At 40.9% G+C, this 16,340-nt stretch overlaps 1 protein-coding gene across 1 annotated transcript in view; it reads right to left on the bottom strand.

The window, feature by feature from the left end:
- TMEM145 (transmembrane protein 145) overlaps positions 1-12,741 on the bottom strand; it is a 64,937-nt gene extending 52,196 nt beyond the window's left edge. Inside the window, exon 1 of the mRNA XM_063436619.1 lies at positions 12,335-12,741. Within this exon, the coding sequence (XP_063292689.1) occupies positions 12,335-12,433 (99 nt within the window). The 5' untranslated portion in view covers positions 12,434-12,741. The remainder of the gene's footprint in view (positions 1-12,334) is intronic.
- Positions 12,742-16,340: the final 3,599 nt, after the last annotated feature.

Here is a 16,340-nt window from a genome sequence, read left to right as displayed (position 1 = left end):
CATTTCTCAACAAAGTTGAACCCCTCTGCTGCTGGATTTGTAAACCTTCCGGTAGTATCATTAGCCAACCCAGAACAAGAGATTTGAGTGGCTAATATGAATTCTGTGCATATTGGAAATCTGATGTCAGCATGTATGACAGGCTCCCAATGGCAGCATCCCCCCATGTCTCCCCTCCTTGTCACCCATCCTTCTACAGCAAGAGGGAGTGACGTCAGCAGAGGAGGATCGGGCTACAGTGAGAAACACGTATTAGTTTAATTTTTTTTATTTGGGGAGGGCAAACCAGCACAGCAATGGTTACTGTAACCAAAAACACTGTTTTCGACTTTTTTTTGCTTGGAGTAATCTTTTAAAACCCTGACTTTCACTGGAACTCCAGAGGAGAAAGAGACACACAAAAGGAGTTTGGGTGCAGAAAGAGGCACACAAATGGGCTGGGAGGAAAGAGACACTCAGAAGGGCTGGGTGGAGGGGAAAAAGAGACACACAGAGGGTCTGGGTAAGAAGGGAAAGAGACACAAAAAGTAGCTGGAGGGAAAGGACAAACAAAAGTTGTCTGGAAGGGAGAGGGGAGAGACACACCAAGGGCTGGCAAAGAAGAAAAATAGACACAAAGAGAGGCTGCAAAAGTGGGGGGAAAAAACTCACTAAAGGGGCTGGGGGGCAGGCACACAATTGTGTTTGGGGAAGGAGAAGCACAGATGGGCTTGGGGGGGAAGAGACATACAGAAGGGCTGGGGAAAGGGAGAAAGAAACACACACACAAAAGGGGATTGGGGCTGGAGAAACACAAAAGGAACTGAGAGGAGAAAAAGACAAAGCAGCTGGAGAAGGAGAAAAGAGACACACAAACAGTCTGGGGGAAATAAGAGACACATAAGTGGGGTGGTAGAAGACACAAAGGGTTGAAATGGGGATAAAATACACTAAAGGGTGTTTAAAACACTAAAGAGGGAAAGGTATTGGAAAGAGGGGATGGGAAACACAAAGCGGGGCAAGAAATTCAATGGGTGTATAAGACACACAGGTGAAGATGCTTTTTGGAATGGGGCTGCAAAATACATCATCTTCTGTGTAGCAAAAAAATCTTGCACCAGCCATGCTCGTGCCACCACAAAAATCATGTTATGCCAAAAATGACACTGCCACTTCAACAAGAGGAGCTCTGTCATGGCAACCAAGGATCCATGCGGGATTCATCAACTTCTTTCAATGCATCCTGTAAATCTGCAGTGTTAGGTGGTCAATTCCCATTACCCTTAGTCAGCCAACTCTAACTGACTCTAACTGTGTGTGATGATGTTTAAGCAACAGCAGCTGCATGGGAAATGGCAATGATTATATATATGTATATGTATTCCATTCATTCTTCTTGTATTTTCTTTGGTCACAGGGGAGGTAATGGTTCACATATAGTCACAGTCGGTCCTGATAATGGCCTGCACAAGACGTCATCTAACCCACACTCTTGCAATGAGTGAAGATGCAGTAGCAGGCCTGCAGCCACTGCTGTTTCTGCATGATGAGCCTGCTAATGGATAGACAGGGATATGACATCATACCCTACTATAGGGCCTTCACACAGTCACAGGGCAATGCCAAGGCAGCATTGACTACTCGGATACCTGTATTCATAGAATATCACCTGGACATTGTAGTGCTATATAAAAGTACTGCTATATGAATATTTACAAGTGGCACATTAAGTATCCCCCCTTATAATATTGTAAAAGGCTGCAGAATACATTTGCATAATATAAATGCCAATAATAATAATAATAACAACTTCTTTGCACATCCCCAACCCAGGAACACCCTCTATACATGATGCTGGGCATTTTAATCATCCTGTATATGCTGTATAATCCATTTACATGTTCCCAGTCCATATAACCCACTTTATATACTCCCAAATACTCTGTAATAACCTGTACATGCTTCCTGACCCTTTCTGATCTTGTACGTGCTCTCCAGTCTCTTTAAAACCCCTACTTTACAGACTACCATTCCAAATAATCCCCCTATAGGTGCTCCAGATCATTTAATACCCTGAGCCCATTGCAGTGGGGCTGGAATAAAGGATACCCACTTATGGTTAGATATGAGCCACACACCTGGTGGTCCATCTTCTGGATACGCAGCACTTTTTACTTCCAGGTAAAAATATACCACTTCCTTTAGGCCTAAAATGATTTATTATTAATTATTTGTTAACGATTGTTCAGCCATAAAAAAAGAAAGAAGGGTAGCGCCACAATTTTGATATGTACAGTGATATATACAGTATGTATTATAGAATAGATAAATATATAGTTGAAAGTCCAAAATGGTAAAACAAGTCCAAGAGATAATGTAGATATGCACTTATCATTTTTAGTATTTTTCTACCAAGTGTCTGGGTAATTCCTCAATGGGCGTAGCAGGGTGGGATTCAGCAGTGGACTCCGTATGAAAAAACAGAAAGGAATAATAGGGTAGTTTGTTCTTACAGGGGAAATAAAAGGAAAATTATATAGTCCTACTCACATTTTATGGAGCTGTAACTAGCTCCAGTAATAATGACATACAGTGGTACAATCCCCACTTGCAAGGATACGTGAGGATGAAGTCTTTGTAGTAGGTAGACCATAAAAATAAACAACAATAGTGCTCCCTAAATAAAATGCCAGGAATAAGGATAAATGGAAACATACTCACATTTGCCAGAGCAGACGGACTGCTCTATGGATCAGGTGTGGGTGGTATAATCCCCACCAAGGATGTCTTTGGAGTAGTACTCACCGGAGATAAAAATCAGGCAATTCCTGATTTTTATCTCAAGTGAGTACTACACACCTCATTTTTATAAAAGGAGAATACAAGTGGGGCGCTTCTAAAATATCAGTATATGGAAGGGTGAAATAGGTGTTTCCCCAACACCTTAGTAAAGACAATAACAACAACACCAGCAACAAAGTGTATAAAAAAAACCCAAAAAAACACAGAGTGGAAGTGCACCCTTCCAAAGGAATACGAATGTATAATGAATAAGTTAATACTTATATGTATGTATGAATGGCAAGGAGGTCTTCACAACGCCAACAACAGTAACATAAAACATAGTGTGTCCATGGAGCACTGGTCACACTATCATTTTTATCAAGAAGGTTTTTATTTACTCCTTATGTTTTATTCAATACATTTTTGATACTTTCATCCTCTGCTGCTGCTTCATCTGTATCTCCGTGATCCATCTGTCACCAGTGGTCCATGGATATCCATCATTAGCCTGTATAGGCACCCTTGGGCCTTATTATACAGAGCCTGGCACGGCTCTAGAATTCGTGAGTTTAACCATTTATCATCTGATATTCAATTATGTTTGTACAGTACACACTATGTTTTATGTTACTGTTTTGTAGGAATTGTGAAGACCTCCTTGCCATTCATACACACATATAAGTATTAACGTATTTATTATACATTCGTATTCCTTTGGAACAATGCACTTCCACTCTGTTTTTTTATACACTTTGTTGCTGGTGTTGTTGTTAGTGTCTATACCTCATTTCTATCTCATGTGAGTACTACACACCTCATTTTTATCTCCAGTTTTGGACTTTTAACTATATATTTGTTTATCTATTATATAATAAATACTGTATATATATCACTGTACATATCAAAATTGTGGCGCTACCCCTAACTCTCTTTTTTTCTGTGTTTTATTTCCCTTAGTAGGAAATGAGGGATCCCTACTCTTGGGGTTAGTGGCCAGCCTCTTTTCACTCCTCTAGTTAGATATCTACAGCACTGGTCCATGATCCATGATTGTAGAGCCATGCCAGCTATGAATAAATGTACAGAAAAAAGGCAGGTGTAGTTGCTCTCTATAATGTGAACAGGCAGCAGTAAATTCTACTAGGATTCCCAAACCTTGCGTGAGATACAGAAATGTGACAAAACAAGAGGTGATAAACTTTAGAAGTAGAAGCCCTGCTGGGAGAAATGCATAAAGTGTGACCTTAGAGAAGTTCTTTATATCTATATATTTTATTCACTTGTAATATTACTTTTGACATATATATATATATATACACACACAATTCGTTGTCTATAACATCATATCCAATTTGTTGTTTTGCTGCTGAACAACTATCCTGGTTCTTGCACATCCTTGGATGGGGATTATACCACCAAGGCTTTATACCACCAGAGCAAGTTTATTGCTCTCCAAAGTGTAAGTAGGATACTTTGCTTTTGTGCACCTTATATAGTTTAACATATTGCACTATTAGACCCGCTCTGCTTTATTTTATTTTATAATTGTGGATCTACATATATCCCAAGACGGGGATTATACCGTCAAAGTGCTAAACAGCAGAGCTCTCAATAGCTCATAAAAGTGTGAGTGAGACACCTATATACACCATTAAGACATATTACACTAATTTTTGTTGTATTTCTGTTTAAGTTTGAGGTTTTCCTAGTACGGAAATACAAAATTACTTTACTCCAGAGAGAGTACGTTTATACAGTACATAATTTAGTACACATTATTGGGTTATTGTTAAGCTTGAGTATACCGTGTGATTTTTTTTTTCAGTTCTGTTTGACGCGGTTTATCACCTGTTGTTTTGTCACAGCTATGAATAAATGACATTCTAAGTCTTCTACTTTCTTCTACTTTCAGTATCAGAGATAACATGAAAATATTGTGTGCTCCATTAGCACAGCTGTCCTGCTATGTTTACATGCTGTGTATGCTAGACGTTTCAACATGGATGTCTGGCAACACTAGTGTTGGCACCAGCTGCTGGAATCGTGTGCATTAAGCGTGGGCAAAGTATAGAACACAACATTGGACTCTATTTTCATGCCAATATGATGCCAGCTTTGAGCAGCCTAGAGTAGTCTTCATGCCACCCTATCATACAGACCCAGTCTGCAGAATGGTGCCAGCTGTCTGAAACAGGAGGCCCAGCACATAAATTATAACATATTGATAGGCTTATTAGAACACACAGCATGCAAGTATAGATAAAGAGTCTATAAACTATGCAAACCATCAGTATATACCGTACAGACCTTCGCTTCTGTCTCTTGCCAAAACAGAAACTAATATATATATATATATATATATATTAGAAATGACAGCACTCACTGTATTTTTTGGGGGAAAAAAATAAAGAAAATCAAATAAATAAATCAATGTTTCGACCAATACACAGTCTTAATCAAGTCTTTATCAGCTTCCACCCCTTCCATTCTTTAACAGAGTATCATCGACAGCCAAGCAGCTAGGTTCCCTCAAATATGTTCAGGCTCGAATGACCGTAATTCACATCTAAATGTACTCTCCTTGTCTTTTAGACAGAAAGGATTCAGATCAAGGACTATTACCGAACAAATCCACTCTGAAAACTCCACGCATACACTTGCAACAAAACAGGAAGAAAAAAAATGACCAGATTTGACTAATTTCATGACATAAAGTCATTGTTTTATTAAGGACACGGAGGCAAGTATTATGCTTATCTCTTTCTTTTATTCCTCAGCAGCAAAGAAAGGATATTTAATATTCAAAGAAAAATAAAGCATGTACCCCAAAGGGTTAACCACAACATAAACATGTTATCCAATAAGACTGTTCCTAGCACCATAATGTCCCATGCGACCTTAAGCCACTCCTCTTTCTTAATGATGCCGACCAATATCCCAGGATAACCGAAAACTGGACATCCAACTCGGTGCGAAGAAACCATCGCCTCCAGAACAAATCAACACTTGAAAACTCCAACTAGGAAACTTGTATGCATCCGCTCGACCGTGCATAAGCCAATGTTGACCGGTGTGCAAACTAATTAAGAGGATGTACGAGATAGAGAAAAAAGTGGTAAAATATGTTCCTGAACGTAGGATTTATCCACAATGTATCAATAGACCTACAGTATGTCCGATGTTACAAACATTAATATCATACAGTTTGGTCAAGAAAAACAACAAGCAGGATCAAAAGGTCGTAAACCCAGCTCATGGGAAAATAAAACATATATCTAACATATATGTATCAGGTGGGATAATACTCTCCTTTGTGTCCTTAATAAAATCATGACTTTACGTCATGGAATTAGTCAAATCTGGTATATGTATTAAAAGACACGGAGGCTCATATTATGCTAGTTCAAAGCTGTGCAACCACGATAGTAGAAAAGTGAGGCACTGGACGAAAATAAAACTTGAAAAGTAGATTCACGGGACCAATCAGCGGCACGGAGGAGATCTTCTAATTTGCATGCCAAGGAGAAGGCTTTAGATACCATGGCGCCTCTAACAGAGTGTGCTCCGTATGCGGAAGTGTCAATGTCTGCCAATGTCATCATCCATTTTACCCAACGAGATAAGGTGAATGTAGAAGCAAGTAGATGTGGACGTGGAATTGCAAGAAACAAATCCGGATATGTAGGGTCGCATACTGAAAAGGTCCTTTCTTCAAATTCCTTGAGACAGGACACTGGGTATAGATTTATGTTATGTGGAAAGGCTTGGTAAAAGACTGAGGTAATAGATGTCTTTGTGCGTCTTGAAATGTCAAAGGAAATGCCATCTTGAGTAAAGGAACGTGCCGAAATGTCCAGGGCATTAACATGTGAGACATGAAAACTAGTTTTCCTGTAAGCTGCTTGAGCGAGAGGTCTTTATTCTGAGGCCAGTTTTCAAAAAGTCTGAGAACAAGTCCCACGTCCAATAAGGAGGAATATCTAGGACGTGGTGGACGTGCAAATCTGATGCCACAAAGTAGTCGACATACCATGGCATGTTTACCTGATGGAAATCCGTTCCAACCCTGATGACCCGCTGAGATGGCTGATCTATATAGAATTATGGTACGGTACTCCAGTCTGTGTTCAAAAAATGAAGTGAGGAATCCCAAGACATAACAGGAGCAGAAATGGGATCCACATGCTCTTCCATGCACCAACCGTTCCATGAATTCCAGGCATGGAGGTAGGATTTCCTTGTTCTGGATGCCCAAACTCCCACCAGAAGGTCCAGAGTTGTTCTTGGAATATTTGGGACGAAACAGAATCTCTGGAAAGGAGCCATGCCAGTATTTTGAGATCTCCCTGAATTGATATGCATTCTCCGTTCTTCCATGGACCATTTCCCCTCAGTGGAGGTAGGAACGCAGCGTGCTTGCATCTGATTCTACTATGAAGTCCGGAGTGGTGCCAAAGATTGCTCGCCCATTCCATGCCTCCATGTGTTGTAGCCACCATTGGAGTTCCTCTTTGGCTGTGCAGTCAAGAGGAACAGAGTCTGAATATGAGTGACCCAAGCGAAGGTTTGGGTCTGGCTTTTAGGCACTGAAGTGCTCTGTAGTGTAGTGGGCTGGGAAATATGGCTTGATCGATGCTGACAAAAAGGCAGATGATTCTTGCCAAGTAGCTCAAAGTCAGGAAAGGTCGGGCTAACATACAACAATTTTTTTTTCTTTATGGTCTTGATCTTGAACGGAGGCAGTAGGAGTACTCCACACACGGAATCTATGGTGAATCCCAGGAATTCTATGGATTCAAGAACCGACTTTTCCCAATTGATCAGGAAACCTAGGTTGACCAGGAGGGTCATCGTCCAAGACAGGTGTTCGTGAAGTAGGTGAGGGTCCTGTGCTATTAAGAGGATATCGTCCAAGTATATTATGAGGACAACTCCCCTGCTTCGGAGCAGAGCAACAACTGATCTCAGAAGCTTTGTAAAGCACCATGGCCGAAGAGAGGCCGAATGGAAGGCATTTAAATCGCCACATGGTCTGTGCCAAACAGAATTGCTGGAATTTCTGGCAATCTTCGGCCATCGGAACGGTGAGGTACACATCCTGCAGGTCAAGTTTTACCATCCAATCCCTCGGGAGAAGGAGGCCCCGGAAAGAATGAATACCTTCCATCTTGAAATGGTGGTATGCAACAAACTCGCAGATTGATGACCGGTCGAACGCCTCCACCTCTTTTGTGGACTAAGAAGAGGTTGCTCAGGAAACCTGGAGTTTGAGGATGAATTTCTAAAAAATTGCGCCTTTGGATGCGAAGGACTGTATTTCCTGCGTCACCAGGCACCTGTCGTGTATTGAGAACACAATGTGGTTGAGTAGAGACCACTGAACAGGGTACTGAACGAAATCTATGGAATAACCAAGGACAGCTTCGAGGACCCAAGCATCTGAGGTTAATTGTCAAAATGGCCAAGTCTGCCCCCCACCGATATCGAAGACTATTGGTAGGAAATTGGACTTACCATAAGGCCATCAGCTATAGGAAGAGCCTCTGAGTCTGATTGTCAAGGTCTGCCACGAACCGGGAAAAACGGTGAGGTGGGTTTGGACTCAGGTGTTTGAAACATGGAGTGAACAGAGCCACGAGAACCATGGTATAAAGCCTGGGAGAAACAGCCGGGCAGACGGCCCCGATATTTGCCGGCCCCGCCAAAAACATTCTGGGAGAACACTCGCTTCATATTGGCTTGCGCCTTATCCAGTGCCGTGAACGTCCCTACATAGGAGCCTTACTCCTTAACAAAATTGTCTCCGAACAAATATACCCTTCCTTCTCTCAGTGGCTAGTGCTGTAATGGCGTTGCCAAGTAAGCATATGGACCGTTGGATCCACTGCCTGATAGCTAGCAAGTCTGCAGGGGTTCCACCATGCCACCCTGTCCAGTGTTTTCCTTATGAGCGCAGCAATGTACTTTGCTACATGATCTAGAGGATACCACTCGAAAGATCTCGGATGTTGTAAAATATCCGGGTCAAAGAGTGGTTCGCCTTGAGGGTCAAAGAAGTGTGGAATCATCCACCCAAGTCTTCGGGTTAACCCCAGGCCCGGTCAAGGAAACTTGTTCAGGAAAAAATGCACCTGAATCATAAGAGTCTTCATCATCAGACTCACTCAGTGCCTCCTCCTGTTCCGACTCGGATTAAGAATATTCAATTGGGGCTTTTGCCCTCTTCCAACTCCTCACTGATTTTGCCCGGTGCAACCACATCATCTGTGACAGGACGTACCCTGTCGATCTGAAAAATTTTGGAGGCATCCTCGTCTAAGTGACGGGATTTTTTGGTGGATTTACGCCCACTAGGAGCAACCAGCTTACTCTCTGGAGGGTTAGGAGAAAGGAAAGTAGGTGGCTTTTGAGAAGTACTGACAAAGAGACAGTATAAAAAACACTCAAATAAATGCAGTTAATATCTGACAATCCCACAATTAATATAGAGGGTATAGAAATTTGAACTTAGCTGAGGAGGCAGCAGCAAAGAAAGAGGAGTGGCTTAAGGTTACATGGGACATTATGGTGCTAGGAACAGTCTCATTGGATAACATCTTTATATTGTGGTTAACCCTTTGGGGTACATGCTTTTTTTTCTTTGAATATTAAATACCCTTTCTTTGCTGCTGAGGAATAAAAGAAAGAGATAAGCATAATATGAGCCTCCGTGTCCTTAATAAAATCTCTACAAGTGTACCACTTATGGTCACATAGGACCCAGCTCTCGAAGAAACACAGAAAATTATTAGAGATCTACTACCAATGCTAGCAGAAGTTGAAACTTTGATAAACTTTCTCTGAAACTCCCATTTTGGCCTTTAGACAACCACAAAACCTTTATTTATCAAAATTAACCCCATTCTGTAATAGTCTATATACCCCCATAGTAGAATAGTCTATATTACTGTATTATAAAAACCAAAGGAAAAATGTTACATGCTCACTATCTCAAATCCTTATGCATTGAAAAAACTGCCTACCCCATCTCCCATATTAAGAGTTAATAAGTGAGTAGGGGTTTATAAAAAATACTCAGAGATTAATAGTCTATATACCTCCATACTATACTATATTATAACTTATGCTCCCCAATACTATAATAGTCTATATACACCCATAGTGCTATAGCCTATATCCAGTCCATTCTGTAATAATTAATATACTCTTCTGTAATAGTCTTTACCTCCATACAGTATTTAGTCTATATTCCCTGTAATGCACCAGTCTGTACGCCCCTCATATAATATTTAGAATACCGTATATGCCCCCATAAAGTATTAGTTTATATCCCTCCAAACTATATTATTCTATATCTCCCCATAAAATATTTAGTCTATATCCTTCAGCAGTATTAGTTTATATTCCACATAGAGTATTTAGTCTATTACCCCCATGCTGTATTAACATATATCTCACCATTCAGCATTTAAATCGATAACCCCATACTGTAATCTACTCTATCTACTCTATATCCTCCCATACTCTATGAGTGTGTACCTCTCCATACAGTATTTAGTCTTCATCTCAACATGCTGTATTAGTATATATCCTCATACAGTATTTAGTCTATATACCTTATACAGTATATAGTATATACTCCATATATTATTTAGTTTATGTCCCCAATCAGTGTATAGTCTATATCCTACTATAGGCTATATCCCCCATACAGTATATAGTCTATATCCCCCATACAACATATAGTCTATATCCCCCCATACAGTATATAGTCTATATCCCCCATACAACACATAGTCTATATCCCGCCATACAGTGTACATTAGTCTATATCCCCCCATACAGTATATGTCACTCTATATCCCCCCATACAGTATATAGTACACACCCCAAACAGTATATTTCAGTCTTTATCCCCTATACATTATATATTAGTCTATATCGCACCTATACAGTATATTTTAGTCTATATCCCCCATACATTAAATATCAGTCTAAATCCCCCATACAGTATATATTAGTCTATATCTCCCCATACATTATGTATTAGTCTATATCCCCGCTATACTGTATATATTGGTCTATATCCCCCATACATTATATATCAGTCTATATCCCCCCATACAGTATATATCAGTCTATATCCCCCATACAGTATATATTAGTCTATATTCCCCATACATTATATTTCAGTCTATATCCCCCCAATACATTATATATTTCAGTCTATATCCCACATGCGATATGTTTCAGTCTATATCCCCCATGCAGTATATATTAGTCTATATCAAGCCTATACAGTATATTTTAGTCTATATCCCCATACATTATATTTCAGTCTATATCCCCCCCAATACATTATGTATTAGTCTATATCCCCCCTATACAGTATATATTGGTCTTTCCTGACCATTAGTCATGGCAGCATATACTCTTGGGTAGCTCCGCCCCCATTATCCCCCCATTCATTATATATCAGTCTATATCCCCCCATACAGTATATATATCAGTCTATTTCCCCCACACAGTATATATTAGTCTATATCCCCCATACAGTATATATTAGTCTATATCTCCCCATACAGTATATTTTAGTCTATATTTCCCATACATTATATTTCAGTCTATATCCCCCAATACATTATATATTTCAGTCTATATCCCCCTCTAACATTATATATTTCAGTCTATATCCCCCTATACATTATGTATATCCCCCCATACATTAGATTTAAGTCTATATCCCCCCATACATTATATATTTCAGTCTATATCCCCCTATGCACTATATATTATATTTCAGTCTACATTCCCTTTACATTATATTTCAGTCTATATCCCCCAATACATTATATATTTCAGTCTATATCCCCCCCTAACATTATATATTTCAGTCTATATCCCCCTATACATTATGTATATCCCCCCATACATTAGATTTAAGTCTATATCCCCCCATACATTATATAATTCAGTCTATATCCCCCATACAGTATATTTAAGTCTATATCCCCCCATACATTATATATTTCAGTCTATATCCCCCATACACTATATATTATATTTCAGTCTATATTCCCATACATTATATTTCAGTCTATATCCCCCCCATACAGTATATATTATATTTCAGTCTATATCCCCCCCATACAGTATCTATTATATTTCAGTCTATATCCCCCCATACAGTATCTATTATATTTCAGTCTATATCCTCCCCATACAGTATCTATTATATTTCAGTCTATATCCCCCCCATACAGTATATATTATATTTCAGTCTATATCCCCCCCATACAGTATCTATTATATTTCAGTCTATATCCCCCCCATACAGTATATATTATATTTCAGTCTATATCCCCCCCATACAGTATCTATTATATTTCAGTCTATATCCCCCCCATACAGTATATATTATATTTCAGTCTATATCCCCCCCATACAGTATATATTATATTTCAGTCTATATCCCCCCCATACAGTATCTATTATATTTCAGTCTATATCCCCCCCATACAGTATCTATTATATTTCAGTCTCTTTATTTTATAATATTTGGGTATTTTACCTCCTTGGTGCTCAGGTTACCCCTCACATATTTGGCTGCGCTGATCCGCAGGGAGCCGAGGAGGAGCAGGAGCAGCCCGGGGCCCGCTGGGGGCCCCATGTCCGGGAGCTGGGAGAGGGGGCGCAGGATGGAGATGCGGGGTCACCACAGACCGGGCCGGGGGGTTCGGGGAGCCGGGGGCTCTCGGTATCCGGGGTTACACCGTGCGGCTCCGGTGGGAGGTCGGGCCCGGGGGGTGTAGGGGTCTCTCCCGGGGGGCGCACAGTCAGGCGGCTCCGATACCGGGAACACGGGCTGGGAGGAGGAAACCACACCGGGAGAACCGAGCGGAGCGCGGCCACGGGACACGGGGGCGAGCACTGCGGACACACGGAGTATAGCGGGACCTGCCGAATATACAGAGACAGAGAGAGAGAGAGCTAATACAGAGAGAGGGGGTCTGTCTAATATACAGAGAGAGAGCTAATACAGAGAGAGGGGGTCTGTCTAATATAGAGAGACAGAGAGAGCTAATACAGAGAGAGGGGGTCTGTCTAATATACAGAGACAGAGAGAGAGAGAGCTAATACAGAGAGAGGGGGTCTGTCTAATATACAGAGAGAGAGCTAATACAGAGAGAGGGGGTCTGTCTAATATACAGACAGAGAGAGAGCCAATACAGAGAGAGGGGGTCTGTCTAATATAGAGAGACAGAGAGAGCTAATACAGAGAGAGGGGGTCTGTCTAATATACAGAGACAGAGAGAGAGCTAATACAGAGAGAGGGGGTCTGTCTAATATACAGAGACAGAGAGAGAGAGCTAATACAGAGAGAGGGGGTCTGTCTAATATACAGAGACAGAGCTAATACAGAAAGAGGGGGTCTGTCTAATATAGAGAGACAGAGAGAGCTAATACAGAGAGAGGGGGTCTGTCTAATATAGAGAGACAGAGAGAGAGCTAATACAGAGAGAGGGGGTCTGTCTAATATACAGAGACAGAGAGAGGGGGTCTGTCTAATATACAGAGACAGAGCTAATACAGAAAGAGGGGGTCTGTCTAATATAGAGAGACAGAGAGAGCTAATACAGAGAGAGGGGGTCTGTCTAATATAGAGAGACAGAGAGAGAGCTAATACAGAGAGAGGGGGTCTGTCTAATATACAGAGACAGAGAGAGGGGGTCTGTCTAATATACAGAGACAGAGAGAGAGAGAGAGAGCTAATACAGAGAGAGGGGGTCTGTCTAATATACAGAGACAGAGAGAGCTAATACAGAGAGAGGGGGTCTGTCTAATATAGAGAGACAGAGAGAGCTAATACAGAGAGAGGGGGTCTGTCTAATATACAGAGACAGAGAGAGGGGGTCTGTCTAATATACAGAGACAGAGAGAGGGGGTCTGTCTAATATACAGAGACAGAGAGAGAGAGAGAGAGCTAATACAGAGAGTGGGGGTCTGTCTAATATAGAGAGACAGAGAGAGGGGGTCTGTCTAATATAGAGAGACAGAGAGAGCTAATACAGAGAGAGGGGGGCTGTCTAATATACAGAGACAGAGAGAGCTAATACAGAGAGAGGGGGTCTGTCTAATATACAGAGACAGAGAGAGGGGGTCTGTCTAATATACAGAGACAGAGAGAGAGAGAGATAATACAGAGAGAGGGGGTCTGTCTAATATATATATATATATATATATATAGAGAGAGAGAGCTAATACAGAGAGAGGGGGTCTGTCTAATATATATATATATATATAGAGAGAGAGCTAATACAGAGAGAGGGGGTCTGTCTAATATACAGAGACAGAGAGAGCTAATACAGAAAGAGGGGGTCTGTCTAATATACAGAGACAGAGAGAGGGGGTCTGTCTAATATACAGAGAGAGAGAGAGCTAATACAGAGAGAGGGGGTCTGTCTAATATAGAGAGACAGAGAGAGCTAATACAGAGAGAGGGGGTCTGTCTAATATATATATATAGAGACAGAGAGAGCTAATACAGAGAGAGGGTCTGTCTAATATAGAGAGACAGAGAGAGCTAATACAGAGAGAGGGGGTCTGTCTAATATACAGAGACAGAGAGAGGGGGTCTGTCTAATATACAGAGACAGAGAGAGGGGGTCTGTCTAATATACAGAGACAGAGAGAGGGGGTCTGTCTAATATACAGAGACAGAGAGAGGGGGTCTGTCTAATATACAGAGACAGAGAGAGAGAGCTAATACAGAGAGAGGGGGTCTGTCTAATATAGAGAGACAGAGAGAGCTAATACAGAGAGAGGGGGTCTGTCTAATATAGAGAGACAGAGAGAGCTAATACAGAGAGAGGGGGTCTGTCTAATATACAGAGACAAAGAGAGGGGGTCTGTCTAATATACAGAGACAGAGAGAGAGAGAGATAATACAGAGAGAGGGGGTCTGTCTAATAAATATATATATATATATATATATATATATATATATATATATATATATATATATATATATATATATATATATATAGAGAGAGAGAGAGAGAGAGAGAGAGAGAGCTAATACAGAGAGAGGGGGTCTGTCTAATATAGAGAGACAGAGAGAGCTAATACAGAGAGAGGGGGTCTGTCTAATATATATATATATATATATATAGAGAGAGCTAATACAGAGAGAGGGGGTCTGTCTAATATACAGAGACAGAGAGAGAGCTAATACAGAGAGAGGGGGTCTGTCTAATATATATATATATAGAGAGAGAGCTAATACAGAGAGAGGGGGGTCTGTCTAATATAGAGAGACAGAGAGAGAGAGAGAGCTAATACAGAGAGAGGGGGTCTGTCTAATATACAGAGACAGAGAGAGAGAGAGAGAGCTAATACAGAGAGAGGGGGTCTGTCTAATATAGAGAGACAGAGAGAGAGCTAATACAGAGAGATGGGGTCTGTCTAATATAGAGAGAGAGCTAATACAGAGAGAGGGGGTCTGTCTAATAGAGAGAGAGAGAGCTAATACAGAGAGAGGGGGTCTGTCTAATATAGAGAGACACAGAGAGAGCTAATACAGAGAGAGGGGGTCTGTCTAATATACAGAGACAGAGAGAGAGAGAGAGAGAGCTAATACAGAGAGAGGGGGTCTGTCTGATATATATATATATATATATATATATATATATATATATATATAGAGAGAGAGAGAGCTAATATAGAGAGAGGGGGTCTGTCTAATATACAGAGACAGAGAGAGCTAATACAGAGAGAGGGGGTCTGTCTAATATACAGAGACAGAGAGAGGGGGTCTGTCTAATATACAGAGACAGAGAGAGAGAGAGCTAAGACAGAGAGAGGGGGTCTGTCTAATATACAGAGACAGAGAGAGCTAATACAGAGAGAGGGTCTGTCTAATATAGAGAGACAGAGAGAGCTAATACAGAGAGAGGGGGTCTGTCTAATATACAGAGACAGAGAGAGGGGGTCTGTCTAATATACAGAGACAGAGAGAGGAGGTCTGTCTAATATACAGAGACAGAGAGAGAGAGCTAATACAGAGAGAGGGGGTCTGTCTAATATAGAGAGACAGAGAGAGCTAATACAGAGAGAGGGGGTCTGTCTAATATAGAGAGACAGAGAGAGCTAATACAGAGAGAGGGGGTCTGTCTAATATACAGAGACAAAGAGAGGGGGTCTGTCTAATATACAGAGACAGAGAGAGAGAGCTAATACAGAGAGAGGGGGTCTGTCTAATATAGAGAGACAGAGAGAGCTAATACAGAGAGAGGGGGTCTGTCTAATATAGAGAGACAGAGAGAGCTAATACAGAGAGAGGGGGTCTGTCTAATATACAGAGACAAAGAGAGGGGGTCTGTCTAATATACAGAGACAGAGAGAGAGAGAGATAATACAGAGAGAGGGGGTCTGTCTAATATATATATATATATATATATATATATATATATATATATATATATATATATAGAGAGAGAGAGAGAGAGAGAGAGAGAGAGAGAGAGAGAGAGAGAGAGAGAGAGAGAGAGAGAGAGAGAGCTAATACAGAGAGAGGG

The sequence above is a fragment of the Pelobates fuscus genome, chromosome 11 (assembly GCF_036172605.1).
Source record: "Pelobates fuscus isolate aPelFus1 chromosome 11, aPelFus1.pri, whole genome shotgun sequence".
In the NCBI taxonomy this organism is placed as follows: domain Eukaryota; kingdom Metazoa; phylum Chordata; class Amphibia; order Anura; family Pelobatidae; genus Pelobates; species Pelobates fuscus.
The sequence above is the reverse complement of the archived record's forward strand: the minus strand, read 5'-3'. Positions and strand labels throughout refer to the sequence as shown.